This window comes from Ixodes scapularis, unplaced genomic scaffold, assembly GCF_016920785.2.
Source record: "Ixodes scapularis isolate PalLabHiFi unplaced genomic scaffold, ASM1692078v2 PGA_scaffold1__304_contigs__length_218370807, whole genome shotgun sequence".
In the NCBI taxonomy this organism is placed as follows: domain Eukaryota; kingdom Metazoa; phylum Arthropoda; class Arachnida; order Ixodida; family Ixodidae; genus Ixodes; species Ixodes scapularis.
Window position 1 is genome coordinate 200,418,908 of NW_024609846.1, and position 22,151 is coordinate 200,441,058.

Below are 22,151 nucleotides of genomic sequence, written 5' to 3' on the forward strand. Positions count from 1 at the left end.
GTAAGCGGCTCCAATATGGATGTTATGGTTGCTTGAAACCACTGGGGTTGAGCGACTTGTGAGGCATCTGGCGTATGGACGTCGCTCGTCGCGGGAGCCCGGGGATGTTGTTTTTTGTGCGTCGTTATTTGGAAATGGTGGTGGTGGAACCACGTCCATTTGTGTTTGCTCCCTCTCTGGGCGGTTTGGTTTCTTGCGTTTGTCTGTAGTGTTCCTCATCTGGGCTTTCTTTATTGTTTCTAGTCTAGCATGGAGTACTGCTATTTGTGCTTTGAGTTGTGTGCATTCCGGACACGGTACGGGTATGGGTGTGGGTTGGACTGGTGCGGGGGGTTCAGGAGTACTGGGAGCAGTGGGAGACACAATTTGTGTCCAGCTGACTTGTTTGTTGTGACTCTCGCCTGGCCGGGGTTCCCTGCTCCGGGAGGTAGACTGGGACCTTTGGCCCGAGCTGCTACGCCGCCTTCGAGTTGGGGTCCTGGAACAGTCTCTGGGCCGCCCGCGTTGCGGTGTCGGGTCCCTCCGCACGGCTCGCTCTCTCGCCTGCCTCGCGAGCGCTCTCCGTCGGAGAACGTAGGGCTCAGAAAACCGCTTGGGACAGCCCCGAGCCGCCGTGAGGTGAGGTCCGTCGCAGAGGGTTCACAGAGGTTCGCAGGTGTGGCCCTCGTGAGGGTTTTCGAGGCCGCACTGGTGGCACACATTGACTTTTGGTTGTGGACACGCCGTGGATCGATGTCCGGCTTCGTGGCATACGGTGCACGCGGGAATTGTCTTTTTATACAGCGAGACAGGGTACTCCCCGCCGAATAATGTCACGAAGAAGGGTAGCTTGAGCCTTGCAAAGGTGAGTATTACCATCTTGGATTGGCCCAGTTTGCGGCAGGTGTAGATTTCGAACTGGCTTTGGTCGGAGTTCGCGAGGATTTCGGCGTCGGAGTAGCGCAGCGGCACTCCCCGAACGAGTCCCTTGGATGAGTCATCGGGCGCCAGGCCATACAAGGTGACCATATGAATGGTGTTGCCGATCTTGAGTTGTTTCAAGTTTCCTAGGGCCTTGGCTGCATCTGAAGGGGATGTGCTAATTGTGGTCGTATTTTGCGTGGCATCCACACGAACCCTAAGATTGGCTTGGCGCCACGTGAAGTTGATCGAATTCAACAGAGCTAGGGAAACCTCGGCTATGTCCAGATTTGCAAGCTTGAGGCCGTCTTGAGGGTGCAGAACTAATTTAAAATCATCGCGGTCAAGTGGATTGGGCCTGGGGGCGGCTTTGCGTAGTGGCAGGGGAGTTTGAGGTTTGGGCACGGCGGTTGGGCCTACCTCATCGTTGAGCTTGCGCTAGCGTCGCCTCTGTGCCTTGGTGACAACATCGATCCAAGTTGAGTCAAGTTCCGAGGAGAGCTCTGAGTATTCACCTTCGTTGGAATCATGGTTCATTGCGATATCCTCTTCGTCGTTTGAGTTTGGGCTAGGGGAGTCCACGATGCGGCCCCCGTCGGCGGCGGACGAGCCCGACGTTGGGAGTAATCTTGCGAAGTTGGTCACAGAAAAGTTTCCAAGCATACACTACAATGAGCTGAGTCGGCTGGTAGCGTTGAAGTCTGGCTAGAATCCGATTTTCCTCACAAATAGTTGAAAGAGTGCGGAGCTCATGCGAAATGCGTCCACTCCGCCGTGAGTCATCGTCTTTCTCCTCTTTCTGACATGGATGAAAACGAACGAAAGGCTCGGTCACGTGGGCTCGGCATGCTGCGGCTCACCATCTACGCAGACAAGCACCACCAGAGCTTAGCCCCAATCAACATCATTCACCACGTGAAGATGCGTTTTTTTTTTTGCCCTACACGAGCACGGGAGCACGTGCTCACGTGCTCGTGAGCACGTGAGCGCGTGAGTTTACGAGCAGGAGCACGTGCACCCGACGGCGGACGGACATACGGACATGGCTAGCCCCTAAAGGGGTATTCACACGAGGGAGAAATCCCGGGGATTTCTCCCCGGCACGCGCATCCCACGACGAAAACGTCAGGCTTTGCGATGTGCAAAAGCCTCGCGTTTTCATCTCGTGATGCGCGCGTGCCGGGGAGAAATCCCCGGGATTTCTCCCTCGTGTGAATACCCCTTAAGGAGCTTCGCCCCTAAAAGCCCAAGGCCTTGTATATCGTATTCCTTGCGCCGACTGCAACGTCTCATATCTAGAAGAAACCAAGGACTTCCCCGAACGTCTACGCAGACACAAATATGATTTAAAAAGAAGCTTCTTTTTACATCATATTTGTGTCTGCGTAGACGCTAGAGCGTTTCTTTGCACGTCCTAGGACGTGCAAGAAAACGCTCTAGCGGAGCATGCAGAATAGAATGACCACGTCATCGACTTCGACAGCAGTTCCGTCCTAAACACCGAAAGAAACTGAAAAAAAAAAAAAAAACGACTCTATTTAAAGTCCTGGACATATCCAGCATACCAAGTACAACCTGAACCGGTCGATCGGTACCCTCCCAAGCAGCTACATCCCCTGACTTCGAGGAGGCACAAAAGGAAGAAGACTACTCTAACGAAAGACGAACGCCCAGCCAAATAATTCACCCGTGAACAAGCGACCGAGCAGGCCGCGAAACGTGAGGCTATTTAGACACAGTAGGTTGGAGTACTTCCAGTTTTTGTCTTTAATACTCACCTCACCAGGCAGATGTTGCCGAAATGTTTACTTATCCGTGACTCTAGTGTTAACCTTTAGGAGCCACTACCTCTGTACGAGCTATTATCCGTTCACCCCTAGCTCACGGGGGGGGGGGGGGCAGTTACGGACTCGTTAGACCAGTCCTACCTTTATCTTTTAAGACGGGATCACACTCTCGCCCACACGCATATGCAAAGAGCGGGGTAGGTGATCAAAGGAAGACGGTTGACTGACCCGGCGAGTGTGTAGCTCTCACCTTTCTGTCAGCCAACGTTACTAGATTACCTCAGTCATGCAGCTCCCGCAGAAGGGGGTACCCCCCTCACTCACTTCAGTCCGTCTCCCGTCGTTCGAAACGCCATCTAGATTTTTCTTTACGAACTACGTGCTCCATGGAGTACGGTGGAACGCCATTGAGACGCTGCGCTTCGAAACATACGTATCTCACAGAATACACCGCGGTCACCAAAACAAGCCGTGTGGCGCGTCGAACGACGGGAGGCGCGCCACTCGTGGTGAGTGAGGGGAGGGGGCACTGCTCGTGCATGCAGCGTCTGTGAGCAGTTTCGTAACTGAGCTAAACTAATAACGTTGCTGTCAGTTTAGAGGTGAACGGAGTATAGTTAGCGCCCACTGCAAGGTCGATTCTAGAAGTGCCGCTACAAAAGGAGAACAGATTTCTTTGCAACACTTTATTGCATCAAAGGTAACATTAGAGTTTCCTTTCCGAAGATCACAGTGCCATTGCCGTTTCCTTGCAACAAGTCACTGCAGCACATAGATGTCACTCGATTTGGAGCGAGTACACACTGTAAGAACGCATAGATCGGTACAGTATTACATCACAGCTTGCGTGCAGAGCTCGAGTTACATATCGTCCAAGGTTTATTCGTTTAAATAAACTAAAGCGACAAGCAACATCTACAGATTTACAATGTCTATGCACAGGAATCACCGTTGTTGGTTCACGCAGAGCCACCAGAGAAGCAACGCTCTCAAGAGTAACAGGTCTTCAGCATTCTTGATGCTTAAAACCTTTCTTGCCCGCTATCCGAATCTTCCATATCAAATCGCACGAAACCCTCTCCCGTCCTCTGGAAACGTTAGAAGGACCCGCTCTGCACCAGGCAACAAAATGGCGACGGCCGCCTTACAACTGAGGAATGGAGTGGCAACACTCTATGCGTTGCCTATCTAGTGGCTCTATGGTTTTCTGTTGGCTAGATCACTATAGCCACTTTACCGCACCCGATCACCGGTTCCTCCCTCGTCATCATTTCTCTCGCGTTTTCTTGGCCTTGTCGTCCACCCACCTACCCGCCTTATGCATATGCCGACGTATCACATGACAAATAGTGTAACGCTCTATCTGTCTCAGTGTCACAACCGAAAGACACAGCTCATGACTCTACCGCTAGGTGAACTTCCAGCACAAAACATTGCCGCCTTTTTCCTGAAGTAATAAAGCGCAGTAAAATGAGCAAGGGCAAATGATCACAGCTGTCATGTTACCGAAAGTAATGTACCGCAGGAAAACAATATATCGTGTGCGTTCTGCTAATGCCTCAACGTCAAGTTGGACATAGGTATATGACAAAACGACTGAAAAATAAAACAACAAGAAAAGCACTAAGCTTAGGAATGTCGTCGTTATGTATTCGTATTCCTCTTCTCGGAAAGGTAGCATGACTAGCTCCAAGGGATAACTTGGAGATAGCGGCCGGGACCCACTCTAACGTTTCAAAGCGCGTGTAAGGACCATATATGAATAGCCGTCCTCTCGTGTGAGTTAGGTAGTGTGTTGGCATGCTTCATTTTTTAACTACTTTCAACGCATCAACTTCGCAATGTTGATGCGTTGAACGTATTTAAAAAATAAAGAAGGATAAAGACGTGTTGAGGCTTTGGTTGACCCCATAGAGTTATTATAATATACGCTGGAGGTTCAATTGGCGCTAGTGTGCGGTTTCAAATTGAAGCAGACGGCAGCCGGTTTGAAATTGACTTCCGTTAATGACTTTTAATGGGAAAAAAAAGTGAGTGCACTTTCTCCCTGCGCTTGTACATAAGAGCAAATATGAGGAAAAATTCGTACGTACTACATGGCCGCACATTTCTCAGTCCTACAGACGAAACGTTTGGTCAGTTGATGCGTTTTTCCTTCAAATTCATGACATCAATATCGGTGCTAAAATGGCTTTATACATGAATTTATGTACGATGTCCGACACTGTTAGCGCGGACACGGCATCTGCGCTTTCCTGTAAAGAAAAGGGGGGTTACGTGCCAAAGCAATGAAGGGCATCACTAAATTCCAGAAAGACGCCAATAACTACGCACTAACACTGGGTCATTACCTAGCTCTGCATGTACTCTGTCAAAATGAGGTAAAGCCGAGTAATGAGTGCGGCTTGCAATAAATAACATTCGTCTTATGACAAATGCTGCTCATGTTTGGGTGCAATGGTATGTCTGTTTAAGCATTAAAGTTTATACTGCATGCCACTAAACTTTTAATATAAGTAAAAGCCAGAAAACTCTCAGCGACCAATAAATTAAGCGCAATATTAAAAGGAAAACACGTTTATTAGGGCGCTTAATTTAACAGTTTTACGCGTTTTCACCGTTCGTAAATTATGGTCGTATTAGTGGCACGCTGATATTGTAGATTATCAATATAAGCGTCATCGATATGTTGGCGCTCCTTCACCAAGTCCTACGCTCTTCTTGACTGTTATTCTTGCTTACATTCTCCGCTTGTCTGTACACAATTATTTATTTATTTATTAGTACCCCTAAGGACCCTGGAACAGGGTATTATATGAGTGATGGGCAGTTCAAATTTGTAGGTAAATGAGAAAGCATAGTCATGAACAACGAAACAAAAAATCACCAAGAAAACACGTAAAACAACAAAAAAAATTACAAAAAGGTAAAACACACTTACATTAAAAAATACCAGTCTGGTGGAGATTCCTAAAATTTGACTAGAATGTTATTAAATACGTCTATTTTGTTTGCCGTGACTATGTTGTCGGGTAAAGCATTCCAGTCAATTATAGTGAAACATATGGAGGAGTTAGCGTAAGAAGTGGTGGATGCATACATAGGTTTATTTTACAGCTGTTATCTAATCTAAAAAAAAAACGAAGTGGAAGGAGGATATAGTTATTGTTTAACTGTGGGATTATGGTGGTAAATCTTGTAAAATAGTGTCAAAAGAAATATTTTTCGCCTTAAAATAAGTTGAGGGAAGTTCGCTGCTGAAGTACCAACGACACAAGTAACAATGGTAATTCGTGTTAGTCTTCGGCAAAGAGACAAAATGCACGCGCTCTTTCCTACAGGAGCACCACAAAAGAGGGCTGGTTGCTGTTTGCTTTAATTTGAAACAAGTCTTATAGACACAAGCACCAGCTCAGCATCTAGTGTACACTATAATAACTATAGGGGTGACTCAGGAGAAGTTGACCTTCGTCGTACCAACACCTCTTAGAGCACAAGGATGCGCAGTGATAGGTTTTCTAACTGACTGAGAGGACAGCACTGCGCACAGATTAGGCCCGAGCGCCGCGTTCGGGTGGTACTTGTGTTTCGTGAGCAGAATACAGACGCCGCACTCGTGTTGAATCAGCGCGTCGCGCTGGCCTTCCGCGAATGACGTCAAAAATCGGGCACTAAGGACCTCTCGAACGTGTTCTCGCAAAACATCTCACAATTTATCTTGACGTTTTCTCCAAGTATAAGAAATTGGCGTAAACGAGCCCACTGAAAGTTCACGAAACATTCCTGGCTCGCACACTCGAACAAATCATAATACGTTATAGCTCCAGAAACATCGGCGCGAGGAATATGCTTTCCTCAAGCTAGATCGTAACTTGTTTCGGATAAACTGTAGAACGGTAATCAGTCTGGTAACACAACGAGCGAGGGCCCTTTCGGCAAGTTCCCGCGTGTACTCTGGTACTCCAAGGTCCGAGTACCGTAGCCTGTTTCACCTTACGATTAACCGCAGCGGACTCTACGAGTAATCTCGGTCAATCCCGCGCTGTGAACGGGTCCCGCAACCTGCGCATCACCACGTCCCATCCCAAAGGTAACGTGACACTCACACGGCAGGGGATTGGCTTTGACGGATTGTAGATCCTGTTGCAGTTCATCGTAAGGAGAAATAGAGTATAGGAGTGCTGTGGGAGACCGGTTATAGCGAAGTCGGTTATAACGAAATAGCGGCTACAGCGAAGCGATCACGATTTCACATTCCCTTTTGCACTTCATTAACCGAAATTCGGTTATAACAAAATAGCGGATATAGCGAAGTAATTTCCGATTCCCGTTGACTCCGCTATAACCGGTCTCAACAGTACTCGGAACTGGGAGCGCGATGAAGTCCAAACACACTGGGTACACACTCATGTCACTTATTCTCACAGTCAAATTACTCATCACACAGATATTCGACGTCGCTTAGGACAAGGCGTACCTTCGATTCTCTCAACTATCAGCTGTGCTCCTAAGACTGCGGAATATAAACACTGATATGTGAAAGCGACAGAGGCTCGTGGGCTACAGCGTTTTCGCATGGACAGAACGATCGACGCCACCTGTGGTCGCACATTAACTAGTTTAGTATTAAGGAAGATGATAAAGCTTAACTCGATGACGTGAAACGGGCAAGGGGAAATGGATTATGTTTAAAATGCGGGAACACGGTAAAACGATACGAGAAAGCTATTCTTATTAACGACAAGCAAACGTACAACTCTGAACGTTGAGAGGTTGAAATTATGGTTAAAGCTCCGGTCAGACGTGCTAGAATGATCGCATTACGGGTATGTACACTTCAGCGTTGTAGTCCGTCATACACAAACTCAATATAGTTTTAACATTTACGTAAAATTATACCTTAAAAAGAAACACACTTGCCGAGTGATCCAATAAAAACACTCATGAGACAAACTGGAATATGAAACTCTTAAATGCCTCTCCAGTTGGCATATTGCTGAGAGAAGTTTTCCTCTCTCTCAGAGATAAGTGGTTTATATTTCTCCGATTCTAAACGTTTTTCTTATGTTATTTGTATTTCCTCTCTATAAACCGTCACATCTCTGAGTGCGTTGTGATTTCTGACAGCTATGTCTTCAAAGATCCCTTCCTGAACTTCGCATATGCTGAACAAAAGACGTAAACCACGTAACAAAAAAAAAAAAAAGAAAACTTAGGTGATAGACAAGCATAATGAAACGGCATTAACATACGTTTAAAAAAAATTAATTTTCTACGGTTGTAGGTAAAATCGGCGACCATACATTAAAACATAAGTCCTTGAACTAACCTGTTCGTAGCACCTGCAGGTAATATATACAACCTGTTCTTTGACTTATTTCGTAACTAACGTCAACACGACCTGGACGACTAAACAGTTTGTGCTCTAGTTTTTAATGTTCACAAGTGTAGTACTTCAAAAGTTACTTTCTCTAGTATTTTTAGGTGGCCGTTGTATCAAGGTTTCGAGAAAAGTTGCGTAATGCTTTTAATTAATAAAAAAAAAGAAAAGAAAAACGACAACAAAAAAACATGCATGCAGGTTTGGTTGGAGTGACATTTGAACCAATCACAGTAACACACTCGTCTAGGTGCTGGAGTGAAATGTTGGGTAATGATGTTCAAAGTCAACCAATTAGACTGATGTAACCATCCCTTGTGCAGTTCGCAGAATACAAAAGGCCTTGTTCTAATAAAAGTAATTCTGAGATTCATCACAGCAATATTACACTAGTAAAATCTGTTGCATAACGCACATCTGTAGTTGACGTTGAAGCAGGTTTAGCTCTTTCGGAAGTTACTTTTTTACAGGAATATAGCAAATTAAAACTTTTCTTATCCCCCTGGTGCTGTGACTTTTAACATCATTTATAACTGAAACTCCACGAATTATTCCCGCTTCTAGATAATTTTTGAATTTAGTTGTATACAATATTTAAATCGCAATGTATGATATGCCACTCAACGCTTATTGCTCCAAACTCTTCGTACTGCCACAAAAATATGCTTAACTAGATGCGCGGCTCTAGCCACAGAATGTTTGCAAATCATAGTATGAGGATAGGGACAGAATAAGTGTAGTCCTTAAATATTATGAAGATTGCACCACCATAACTTAAAAAAATAACCTAAGACCCGTTTGTGGAACTTTGTCTCGCCGCGCCGCGAGTATCCTTTAGCCATAACAGGAGGATCCAAAAACAAATAAAAAAGTGCAGAACCAATAGATTTTAGTATCTGCCAGGGATGCATTTAACCAGCGAATTTGCGAGAAACTCTCACGTGTATATTTGTTTCTTAGCCAGGGAGAATCTAAAGCAATCATTTTAGCAAGTGGTACCAAATTTGTTTACGCCTGAGTCGCGTGTCCCGCTTAATCTCGTTTGTTTTTAGGGCAATGGTTGTCAGAATATGGTTATACGGTGCGTGTAAGGCGTCTCCGACTGGTGTGTTCAACACGTCTTCGTTCTGACTTTCCGACATTCGATGGGTGACGCAAAGAACTGTAAAATGTTGCAGATCTCCACGATCCTGGCACAGAAGCGCAAGTGGATACTGGAGACGTCTGTTTTGCTGTAGTCTAGCAATGCACCAAGCCAGCTCACAGAAACTCCAGTATCCATGGGTTGGGACGCCTAGAGCGCTAGATGTACGCGGTCCGATAGATAAAATAAAACCATCTTCCTGCTGCGTATATTGACCAAACATCAGGGCGCATGTGGTGCCCACTTCTTTGGTCGTTAAATAAATGTTTCAACTCAAATGCTGCGTATACAAACTACAGGTTGCGGATAGCTGTGTGAACGCGTTGGTGGCGATGCTTAAATAAAGATAAAGTTTGAGAAGATGACCTCACCTGGACGAATTGAGATAAAGCAGGACATAAAAAGTTGTGTATTAGCGTACATCCACCTAGGTTTAACATTTGTCAAATCAAGAAGTGACATTATGCGCGCATGCGGCATTTATTACAGTGAAAAAAAAAGGACTTGCCAGAAAGGCGAGTTTTCTCTTTCAAAGAAAAGAGAAAACTCTGACGAGTTTTCTCTTTTCTCTGAAATAGGTGCCACATGCACCCACAATGTAATTTCTTGGTTTACCAAGGCTTAGGCTTGACTAGAAAAAAGCTGACAGAAATATTTAGTTTTTTTCCTGCTTTTTTTTTATCCATATAACAAATTATTCTGTTCTCAACATTTGGCTTGTATCACCCCCGCTAGCGACACATTCCTACATGGTTCCAGATTTTTGCAATGGGCAGTTTAATTTTTGGGGCCGAACAACAGGGTTTTATTTTGTACATCGGACCCCGCAGTAAATAGCGCTTAGGGAAGCCGTGATAATAGCGACAGTTTTGTTTGGTCGTATTTTTAGTTGTCGCTTCTACAAAGAGCCGCCATAATGGAGACAAACGCCGCAGCCTTAACCGGAATCTACTGTGCCGTATTTTGTTCTTGTCTTGGGTGCACACCGATGGATGGGCAGTATAAGACAGAACACACCAGCCACGGACGGGTTCCAACTTCCAGGTACCGTAATTGTAAGACGAAACGATGAGGCGTATCAAGGAGAATTAATGGGGAACGTTCTTCCCTCTTGGGCTTCTTGCAGGCTAAACTTTAGATAACTCAACACTCATTTCTATTGCAATGAGTTTTTTTGTATTATGCACAGCAAGTTTCAAATTAATTTGTTTTCGAGTAACCGACGTGATAAAGACACAAAAAACGTGCAATAATAAGATATGAACGAAGCAAACTTACAAAAGCTTTGTAAGAGGGTATGACTTGAAAGCACGTCACGCGCACAAGCCACTGATCAAATCGCGTCGTACCAAACGCGCACAACATTCTTTCACAAACACTTCAATCGGCGAGAACACGCCTTCTCCACTCATGACGAAGAGTGCCTTCATGCTCGCAAATTCAGCTACAAAATAAATGCGCCTTGGAGGCGACACTGCGGACACTGTTGACACCTATGAAGACGGCAAAAGGAAAATAAAGCCTATGGATCGATCCTCGCCAGAGCCTGTTAGTGTGGAGGAAGGCAGTCATCAGACAAGTCACGCTATACAAAGTCATGTCCAAAGCCCTTCACTTCGATTCACAAAACTCCGAAAACCATAATGTAATTGAACTGCAAGTAAAGTGATTTGAGGATGACATACAATCGCGTAATTTCGAACTCTCTTGCAGACCCCCGAAATTGCAGTGGAAGCATAAAGATTTTGATTTATTCGTCTTAGAAGTTATCAGCGTGAAATGGCTCCTGCAAAAGGTGTACTCGGAAAGGAATAATATTGCGATAACGCAGATAGGTTATCTGGATCAAGAGGTCTTGAAACACCATGATAAGATGCCGAAAACTAACTGTGGTCGTTAGTGTTGCGGTTGGCTTTCGGCACATGGAAAGAAGAAGACGTAACATCGATGTATATTTCACTGAAACTAAAAAGCAAGCCGCGGAACGCTCCTCGGAGACAAATGTATTCTCAGGGGTTGCGGTGACTCCGTGTTTTTCGATCGTCCTTCAGCTTGCACTCTAATACCAAGGGTTCAGACACAATATGCCTAAAATGACAAAAATAAATACAGACACTAACTTTCCTCAAAATGTCTAAAGATTTCTTTCGGAACTTTCGTTGTAAGTCCGTTGGCAAAGAAACAACAAATCAAGAAAAGCTTCAGAGCGCGGTAGTTTAAACTACGGCGTGCCTTGGTTTGATAACCATGCTGTACCTGCCGCAATAACAAGCTCTGGCGTTCATCTCTCTTAACAGTGTAGCTATGTAAGCTCGTATTCACAGCTTTTCTTTCATGAACAGTGGATGGAGTCAAGAGTTTCACGAAGCCGGCGAAAGAAAAAAGAATGAAACAAATAAGAAAATAAGTGCCTATGCTGCCGAGGGGGGCAGCACCTGGAAGTGGTAGAGAAGCTTCTTGCTGCGGTACCAGCTGAAGCTGTTGTCGAATTTCAGAACATCTGAAAAAAAGAAAGGCGAGGAGAATGTGTAGAAGATAGAAGGGCGCGCATGTTCCGCACTTAGTTCTTCGTTAGGCAAAAGCTCCCTTCCAACGCGTACAAATGCAACCATCGAAAAGTGTCGATGAGATTCGTAAAATGTGTTTCTGAAGCACGTAGCTCATACAGCGATAAAACGTGTTCTCAAGTATAAGTTTTAAGTAATATAAGGTTCATTACGTATCTCAATAGGGGTTTAAAGACAAACTTTAAGCGAATAGAGAGAGGGTACAAAGAGATGACGGAGAGAGGAAATTGAAAACTCTGTTCCAATCTGGACAATCCTGTAAAAGTAAGTTGTTTCTCAAAGACTAATCTCAAATATCCAAGAATAATCAAAACATGAGCACTTCAGCGTCATTACAGTGAGACCGACGGCAGACAGAGGTTGGATAAAAGTGCCACGTCAGCGTTCGGCTGGGCCCTGTTATCCTAGCATGTTTTCGCTGATCCCGGCTTGAACACCGACCTCCGTCGCGTATTTCACCACTTTCCGCCGTTGAGAGATGCTGCGTATCTTTCCCGTTGTTTTTGCCGGGTTATCTTTGTTCCTTTCCCTATGTTTCAACTCGTTCCTCGCAGGGGACAATGTTTTACACTCAGCCTTCCAGAAAAACCTAATGTATACCTGAAAACTTTTCTCAACGTGCATGTTGCTTTGTTTTGCATCAATCACTTTTCAAAGCCCGACGCATATTTTTTAAAGATTATGCATCTGGGCGTGTTATCCTTCTAAAAGAAAAGTTATGACGTATATAAAACACTTCAGAATAATCAATATACTCGAAGCCTTTCGATATCAGTACGACACGACTCTACAAATGAGCTCTTTTAGGATAATTCATTCATTCTATTAATAAACGTCTGAGGTTAATGCTTTACTAAAGTTGTTTCCGACAGATGAACTTGAAATTGTCGCTCTATACATTCCTCTTGCTCTACTACCGGTGCGTCGTTGTTTTAATAAGAAACAAAATAACCAAACACAGAATTCGTCGAGTTTAAATACAGCATGACCGTGCTCAAACAACCCGGTGGAAAGTACCAGACACTGGGAGTACTCATTGAACAACACGAAGACATACATAGACGTCTCAAATAATGTTTAACTTAAGCCAACTCACTCCACCCTCGCACCTTAATTGCTAAAAATGACCTGAAAGAGTTGCGAGTTTATGAATGCCCAAAATAGAAAATATAAAAAGAAACGGCATAAAAGACCCGTGTCATCTTTTCATTACTCAAAATTCAACTCAAGATGTGGAAATTAACGTAGATACACATTTTTGTCTACACCTCGTCCCTGCTGTTGTTTTCGTTTTTGTTTTATTTGACTCTCACGATGGCAATGACAAATATACAATGACGTACCAATATTGATCTATTGCTTCAAATGCATAATATCGGGCCCGTGAATGCCATAAAGGCTTGTGTATCGCGGAGTCCGGCAGGTAAGTTAAATTTCCATCTTTCTATTAGGGTTCTCAAATACCACACCTTGGGTGGGTGGGGGGGTGGGGGGTGAATGTACTATGTTCAGCTTTATTAAACATTGGACATTAAACCTAAAAGGCACCTCCAGGTGCCAGCATGAGAAACAAATTATACACGACAGCTGCGTCAGCGTGGGGAAGAAACTCGCCTACTCCTTGATTGAGCACGATCCCAAGCCGAATACTGACGTAACAGTCGAGTTCATCGCGCCCATTCGATAAGTGACATGAAAGAGCCACTACTAGGTCTTCGTTTCCTAGGAGGTATTGACCTGCAGGCATGAGCACTACTCACATTTTCCCGGGTGCGAGCAGACGAGCATGCCGTCCTCGGGCACCAGGTGGCAGTTGACCCTGGTCATGGCCACCAGCTCCTGCAGCTTGCCGTCGTCCGGTGGGGCAAAGAAGACTCCAAAGCCGATGTCGTAGTTCTCCGTCTGGAACTCCCAGCGCAGGATGGAGCCGGCCTCGGCCACCTCCACGCTCAGGGGCACGGCAGACTTCTTCTCCACAACGCACATCTGCAGGTCGCGGTCCGACGACAGCCTACGCGATGGCGCCGTGTAGTACGAGCACGGCACGGGGCCACCAGTCCCCACCTGGCCGAGGAAAATGGGGAACACGAAAACAGACGCACATGTTGGAGTCCAAATTAAAGTGACTTCCTAGCTCTTCCTTTAGAAGTAGCGACAAGCGCGCTCATGCGCGACTGTGGCGTTGAGTCGCATGCCATACATCCACTATGGCGAAAAGGGAGCTATAGTTCGTTTTGCGCTAAGGGCCGGTGACAGGCTGACAATGCAGCCGTATCTCCGCATCCAGCGCGCGCTCGCTGTTTTCCGTCGTGCTTTGGCGGCACACGCTAACAAGATGTCGAAATGTTGTCGCAGGTTGGAAGCTCGCGCTGGATGCGGAGTTTTTGCTGCATTCTTAAACAGTCACCAGCTACAGCTTCGAGCACAGCGAAGTAATAGCACGAGGTCAAAATTTGGAAGGCTCTAGTCTTCCTTGTTAGCTAAGATAGTTAAAAGTTAAGATAGCTAAGTACCGCTAAAAATTAAGAACGCGAGCGGTCATGCGTCCTGTATCAGTGATGCCCGCTCTTCATTTGTGTGTGAGCATAAAAAAATTAACAATTTACTCGTAAGAAACGATATATGAACAGCGATGATTCTAATATCGAGGCAGTTCATGACCTTTACTGTCCAAAATGGGGAACACGTGCGTCATAGGCTGTAGAGATTTCATGCCGGGTTGTTTAGATGGGCGTGTGGTTCGGAAGAATAAATGAGGTCAACGTAGTTTGCAATTTTATCCCCCAGTCCGGAGAGGAGAATGAAAATAGTTAAAGGATTATTCACCGATTATTACAGGTGCGGGATTTGGTGTCTTGCTCATTTTGACAGCGAGCTGCTGTCTTTGAAATGATAAGGTACCTTAGCTCCAGCTAACAGTATTTATATACAACCACCTGCGTAAGAAGGGGGGGGGGGGGAATTAATACGCTTGCTACATGGGCCGTTTCAACGGTCGTTAGAGGCGCTAGGACAGTTAGTGGTTCCAGCAACAATTAGACTCAAATAAAATGACATGATTGTTGTTGATTTCGCGTTTAATGGCGCCAAAGCTACTGTGGCCATAGTACTCCCAGTGAGACTAATTTATAACAATCAAGAATAGCAATGCAATGACAGTCCTAAAAATTATTACTGGTTTAAAATACCAATTTTCGGAAGACAACCTAAAACGAGGTTGAACGATACTAAATGCTCATCACCAAGCACGAACATGAAATGAAGCTAAGGATGTATATTAAAAATCTCTGGAAGGCATGATCGACGTAGATCGCAATAAAAGCTACAGTGTCACAAGATATACATGATAGTCAAAAGTTCCCACAAAGGTCATAGCTTTGCGTCCCCGCCACAGAGAAAGTATTGGCGCGTCAAGCGAGACTGACAAATTCCCAGGCGGGAAAAGAGACCTTCAGGACGACGATCTCTATGAAAGGAGCTCTTCCAAATTTTTAGTTGGGTTAGATAACGTTTAGTTGGGTTAGATAACGTGAAGATTTTTTTTTGTTACCATCCCATTCTAGCAGCCAGGAGATAACATTAATTTTTAAAGCGTGGCTTGAACTCCTGGTGGGGCAATTAGCCGAAGGAGGCTTTTAAATATTTCTTTGCAGATGCGGCCAGCTTATCTGCTTCAGTATTTCCTCTAATACCCGTACGACTTGACACCTAGCAAAATTTATAGTTTATTGATGCTATAGAGCTCGATTTATTTTTATACGTAAAAGGTGTGCTCAGAAATTATTTGTTGGTGAAAAAAAGAGTCAACCACAAGATAATTTTGGGAATCAACAAATATAATATATTATTTTATTATTAGTCTTTAGTATATGTTTACTGCCAGTTACATGCAGCACAGCTCGCCACTAAAAAATGTCTGCCATAGAGTCAAGCTTTCTTGTTATTCAATAGTAAGCCCAATGCATGGCACAACTTACGCAAGGATGCAGTTTTTGCTCCATCTGTATAAAACCTGGTACAATCTCTATACGTGTGCTCCAAAAAGAGAAACACTTTTTTTAAGGACTTGAGGAGAAACAATCGCTTTACTGTACTTTGTAAGAAAAAAAATGGGAAAAGGTTGCCATTATTTTCCAAGGGGGAACCATTTCGACTGTTTGGAGCAAAGTAGCATCATCTGCATCACAGAGAATGCTTGAAAGTCGAAGGCTTAACGGGCACAAAATTTCTGGCTTGTTTTAAAAGAGTTTAGAAAACCGAAGATTTTGGAGGACACTATAAGCAGGATGTCTCGGAGCAGAATACATTTTGCAACTATAACAAAGGCTAAGGTAATGCCTTCGCCTCTTGCAAGACGTTTGATGTGTATTTTGAACGCTTAAGACAGGAGATGTACGAAAAGTCCCTGTTTCAAGTCGAAGCCCTAGGTGCTTAACTAAGTTCAACACCTTCAGTCTAGAAGGCCGTGCCGATCGAAACACAGTAGCACCATAGTCTAGGCGGGATCGATCTTGGGAGTTATACAACCGTAGAAGGCATCGCCTGCCAGACTTTCTGGACATATGGGACAGTACGTCAAGAATATCTGATGATCTCAAGCGTTTCTGTTTTAACTCCCTCAAATGAAACTTAAAAGGAACTTTGCTATCAAATGAAAAAAGACGACGAAGTGTTTTGTATGAGGAACGCCAAATCTTCCGCTCCCGGTAATTTCGATAATTCTTTTGCCTTGTAGTCTCCAGATACCTATAAATATTTGCGAACAATGTATATATATATATATCAGTGTCCCAAACGCCGTATAGAAGCAGACGCACCTCGAAGGGATTGCAGCCTTCCATCGCTGCTCCCCATAGATGTGACCCGGCATGACATCGGCCCAAGGAAACGTCCCCGACGTCGAAAGTATGGCGCTTAGCATAACACCTGCACAGCATGCAACAGATGCAGCGCCCTCAATGACACCGATGGAAGGACAACCTGGTTCTTCTGATCTATCGAGGACATCGTCCTCCACTGAAATTGACGACATGGACCACGAAAACGACGCTGGAGGCATATGGCACGAAGTTCGAACCAGAAAAAGAACGCGACTCACAAACAGCCTGTCTGCTTCGAGCTCGGACACGATTATACGGCCAAAACCTGACAAAGAGGGGCTCACGGTAATATTCGCTCCTGGGAAAGCTGAAACGGTGCTTACAGATCTCAGTAGCCTGAAGGTATCAAATGCACTAGATAAAGAATTCCCCAAATGCGTTCGCGAGGTTCGGTTTAACCATCGACTAAACCTCATTGCAGTTGATGCGCTGAATGGAGAAGCTGTCAAGAAGTTACAAAGCATGACAACACTCTGCAGCATTCCTGTACTTTCCTATTCTCCTTTGGCTGGACCAACTGTTGTCGGACTGATTCATAGCGTCGACAAGGAACTTTCTATTGAAGATATCACTTCAAATTTGAGGGCGGATGCAGAGATTGGCAGCGTACGACGGCTCGGAAACACCAGCTCTGTAAAAGTAACGTTCCGTGGAAACCGATTCCCATCCTACGTTCTGCTAGGGCATGTGCGCCACCCGGTGTCTCCGTTCAAGGCCCGACCAATTCAATGCTTTAATTGCTTTGGTTTTGGTCTCAGACAGGTGGCTTGCAAACGCCCGAAAACATGTAGACACTGCGCACAACATCACGACCAAACGGACAGCACATGCCTGTCATTGTCGGCGAAATGTGTGAACTGTGGGCAAAACCACGAGGCCACAGCACGGTCCTGTCCGAAAGGAAGAGAGGTTGAAACGATTCAAACCTACTCGAAGGCAAACTCGGTGGACTTTCACGCTGCCAAAACAGCCTTAGAACACGAGGAACTTTTTCCGGCGCTTGAGTTCACTCCTGCTGACAGCAGTGTCACGAAAGAGCTGGCTGGTGCTTCTGGCTTCAAGGACATTGCAGGGAACAAGACCGAAGACTCGAAAAAGCCGACAGCTTTGGCAACACCATATGCGTCGGTTCTCAAGGCAACTAAGCCCAAGGCACCAAAATCTCAAGGAGTTCGACAAGGATCAACATCACAGGATATACAAATGCCTGCTGTGTCGGAAGCACCACCCCCCGAGACACCTCAGTCTGATTTGCAGCTATCAACTGTGCGCCAGCGCCGTCAAGTAAGGGAGGCGGATGCGAAGCCGTCAAGTTCCGGGGACTCTGCAGGATGGATTCCTTTAGTCAAGGCAGCAGTCAATATCGCTCTCACCCTACTTAGAAGCCTCAAAACATCCTGGGCAACGACACTAACTACCATGATACAAGCTCTGCTTCCCCTTTTTGAAGGATGTTAGTGCCATCGTCCTCTCATGCACAAGACTCGATCAGAGCGACTCCGGCAGTGTCTGTGCGTGCTGCACGTCATGGACGAAGAAATACCCACCTAACCTGTCCATCCATCCTCCAATGGAACGCGCGTGGCCTTCGAAGGCGTCTTCCTGATCTACGACAGCACCTGATTCATTCTCCTGCTGACGTCCTGGCCACTCAAGAACCGATGACGCGACCGGGCGATTTCAGGTTTTCCCCTTATGTCATTCACCACAGTACGCCAGCGCGAAAGGGAGGTCGTTCTCGAGCAGCGCTCCTTGTGACCGCAGGACTAGCACACAACCCGGTTGATCTTTCATCGTTCACCACAGAGAAAGCAGAATTTGCTGCTGCCACGATTGAAGTCCGAGGCGAGCTCTTCACTATAGTTTCTGCATATGTCGCTCCTGGGCGTGCTAACAGCTGGGACGCGGGAGATTTAAATAAGATAGCGCTTAAATGCCCTGGCCATTTGATGCTCTGCGGTGATTTTAACGCACATAACTCTGCCTGGGGTGACAGGCGAACTACTGCAAGAGGCAGATCGCTCGAGTGTGTCACGTCTTCGCTTCACCTAGAAGCATTAAACGACGGCACAGAAACATATGTTCGCCGAGGTGTAAACGACAGTGTTCTTGATCTATCCTTTGCCCCACTGGATGTAGCTGCAAACTGGACTCCACAACCCGACTCATGGGGCAGTGACCATATTCCTATCAACATTGTATCTCCCAACGCTAGTAAACCGAAGTACAGACGATGCAGGGTCACAAACTGGGACATGTACCGACGGCACCTTGACGGAGCCCTAGCAGCAGGACCTCTGAAGGACCCAATCATAGCAATCGCCAATGCTCTTAGTCTCTCGACGAGGACGATAAAGGTGCCACTCTGGAGGCCAGCGCCAGACCTGGTATACTTGAACCTCCGCGCCGCGCGCCGGAGAGCTCAACGAAAGGCACGAAGAACAAAAGATCCAAAAGATTGGAATACTCACCACAAGATTGATGCCAAATTTCGTCGACATACAATTCGTCTTCAGCGAAAGCAATGGGGACAACTCTGCGCCTCCTTCGGATCGGCTGGCGGCCTTTCTAAAGCATGGAAAATAGCAAAGGCGTTGTCTTCCGCAAAGCAGATTCAACACCCCCTATCCGGACTCGCCGTTGCACTTCAAAAGCCTCTGCAGGAAACGGTGGAACTATTGGCGGATGAATTTTCAAAAGCTATTCCGCTACCCCCAGGGTACCAAGAGCCAGAAACTCGCCCGTCTGATGCCTGCGCCCCCATGCAGCTAGATAACGACTTCACCAGAGGCGAACTAGAGTACGCGCTACGGAAGTGCACGAAGCGCAGCGCTCCTGGACCTGATGGAGTGACATATCAGGCACTGCGAAACTTAGATAAGAGTCACCATCCCGCCCTCCTGGAGGCACTAAACAAGGTGTGGCGCACCGCAGAACTCCCGGATGTCTGGAAAGTCTACCATGTGATTCCGATCCCGAAGCCTGGTAAACCTCACGCGTTGCTGTCATCGTACAGGCCTATCTCCTTGACAAGTTGCGTCGGTGAACTCCTTGAGCGCCTCGTTCTTCGCCGTCTCACGTGGCAACTTGGCACCAACAAGACACTTCCTGACCAACTGTCTGGTTTCAGGGCACATCGCTCTACGGTCGACGCCATAGGAGAAGTAGCAACATCTTTCGAAGAAGCGCGGGCTGCTGGGAAAACGATGTACTGTGCCTTCTTGGACATCCACAAGGCTTTCGACGCTCTACCTCATGCCACCATCCTCCACCAACTCACTCTCTTCGGCATCGCAGGTAGAGCTTACGCTTACATCCGTGCATTTCTTCAAAACAGGACCCTTATTGTAAACGTCCGGGGAAAAACAAGTGCCCCAAGATATGTGACCCAAGGAGCACCGCAGGGCAGCGTGATAAGTCCTTTTCTCTTCAATTTGGCAATGGCGTCACTACCTGCTGTGCTTCCGCCAATGACATATCCACTTACGCCACGGACAAGCATCGCCATTTATGCGGATGATGTCGATATTTGGACGGTTGGGTTAAGCAACCAGGCACAGATGACTGGGCAAATTCTTCAGTTTGCTCTGGATAAAACAGCAAAAGAAATTTCTCGTCTGGGACTGACATTATCTGCTTCAAAGACCGCTCTCCTCTACACCAACAGGAGGAGGCGACAGACCGTCAAACTTTCACTCGACGGCGTAGAAATCGCAAGGAGTAGGTTCCACCTCTACCTGGGCCTTTTAATCGATGACCTCGCGACATGGCGGCCGGCAGTGAAAAGACTCTTAGGACAGTGTTGACAGCTCTTGGGCGTCCTCCGGAGTTTCCGTGCATACGGCCAGAGAGGTATCCCACCGGATGGTTTGCTGACACTCTACAAAGGTCTTCTCCAATCGAAGCTCCTATACGCACTACCATTCGTCAATATCAGGCGACCCCAGCTAAACGCGCTCGAACGTTTTCACCGTGTCGCTTTACGACTCTGTTTGGGACTTCCCCCATACGCGAAAAACGTGGCAACGCTCACGGAGGCACAAGATGAGCCAATCATCCTACGAGATGAAAGAGTGGCAATGCATTCCCTAGTGCGAATGCACACGACCCCGTCGGCACAGTACTTTCTTGCCAACCTGCTGGAACGACCATCGTCGCATCTTGGTCAACTAGCTGCACAATTTCAGCGTAACATCGGAAGCCCTGGAGTTTTATATTCTTCACGTCCCCCACACTCCATACGCCCACCGCTAGACGTGCGTGAAACACTTCCAGACCTGCCTCGGAAAAAAGATAATCACCCAACTGTCGCCCGCACAGCTGTCGCAGTGGCTCTCGAAAATGAATACGTTGAACATCTTGAGGTCTACACAGACGGCTCAGTTGACAAGAAGAGAGGAACTGCAACCGCGGCATACACGATCCCCGCAATATCAACTGAAAGTGCGGTTCTCTTAAACATTGAGACGTCCTCTACAACAGCGGAGACGGTTGCGATTCTTCTGGCACTTACGGCACTGCAGGAACGTCCTGAAATCGGTAAGGCTGTGATACTAACCGATTCTCGAAGTGCGCTAGTTCACATCGCCAACCCCGAGCACGCTCCCTTGATCGCCCGGGAGGCTGCACACATAGCAACAAAGCTAGAGGACAACGGATGGAAACTGGTTTTTCAGTGGGTGCCATCCCACAGCGGAATTCTTGGAAATGAACGTGCAGATACCCTGGCAACAAGGGCACACAGCATATCGACTACCACGCACAACCTGCGACGCTTCCACGAGGCGCGCCTTCTCATCGCACGCGATCTCAGGAAAAGACACCCCGATCCCGGAACAGCCAATGGAGAAGGTCCTGTACCAGTCCCAACCTCTAAACTGACGCGGAAAGACGCAACGCTTTTGCATCGTCTCCGAACTAATAGCGCGTTCACGAGGAAGACATTGCATCGCTTTGGAAGGACGTCTCAGAGAAGCAGTGCTGACTGCACTGCGTGCGGGGACGTTGAAGACATCGATCACATATTATGGCACTGCCCGGAATACGAGAAAGCACGGAAAACATTACTAGCTTCGGTAAGGGCGACAAGGGCACAGGCGTCCACGACAAAGGAACTGCTATTTCCTACTGGTGGCAAGCAACGGGCGCGGGTCATATTCCGTGCAGTGCTCGAGTTTACGCATGTGACTGAGATTTCAGACCGCCTCTAACTGCCGCGCGCAATTCGGAAACCGGTAAAGATCTCGTCACACGTTTGCGACATGACAATGATGCAAAACTCCAGTGAACGTAACTGTGTTGTGGCAGAACTGCGGAACTGCGGCTGTGAAACACAAGTCTCGCCGCCGCTTCGCGGCGGCGCGACATGTTACACAGGTTACATGTTACACAAGTACACAAGTACGTACAGTACACAAGTACTGTACTTACACAAGTACAGTAACATGTTACATGTTACACAAGTACAGCTCGTCGCCGCATCGCGGCGACGAG

The 22,151-nt window shown here is 46.6% G+C and overlaps 1 protein-coding gene across 1 annotated transcript in view; it reads right to left on the reverse strand.

Moving 5' to 3' along the window:
- Positions 1–3,366: 3,366 nt before the first annotated feature.
- Positions 3,367–22,151, reverse strand: part of LOC8034967 (SEC14-like protein 2) — a 154,183-nt gene continuing 135,398 nt past the window's right edge. Inside the window, exons 11-13 of the mRNA XM_042291051.1 lie at positions 13,539–13,842; positions 11,647–11,711; positions 3,367–3,490 (exon numbers count right to left, since the gene is read on the reverse strand). Of these exons, the coding sequence (XP_042146985.1) occupies positions 3,374–3,490; positions 11,647–11,711; positions 13,539–13,842 (486 nt within the window). The 3' untranslated portion in view covers positions 3,367–3,373. The remainder of the gene's footprint in view (positions 3,491–11,646; positions 11,712–13,538; positions 13,843–22,151) is intronic.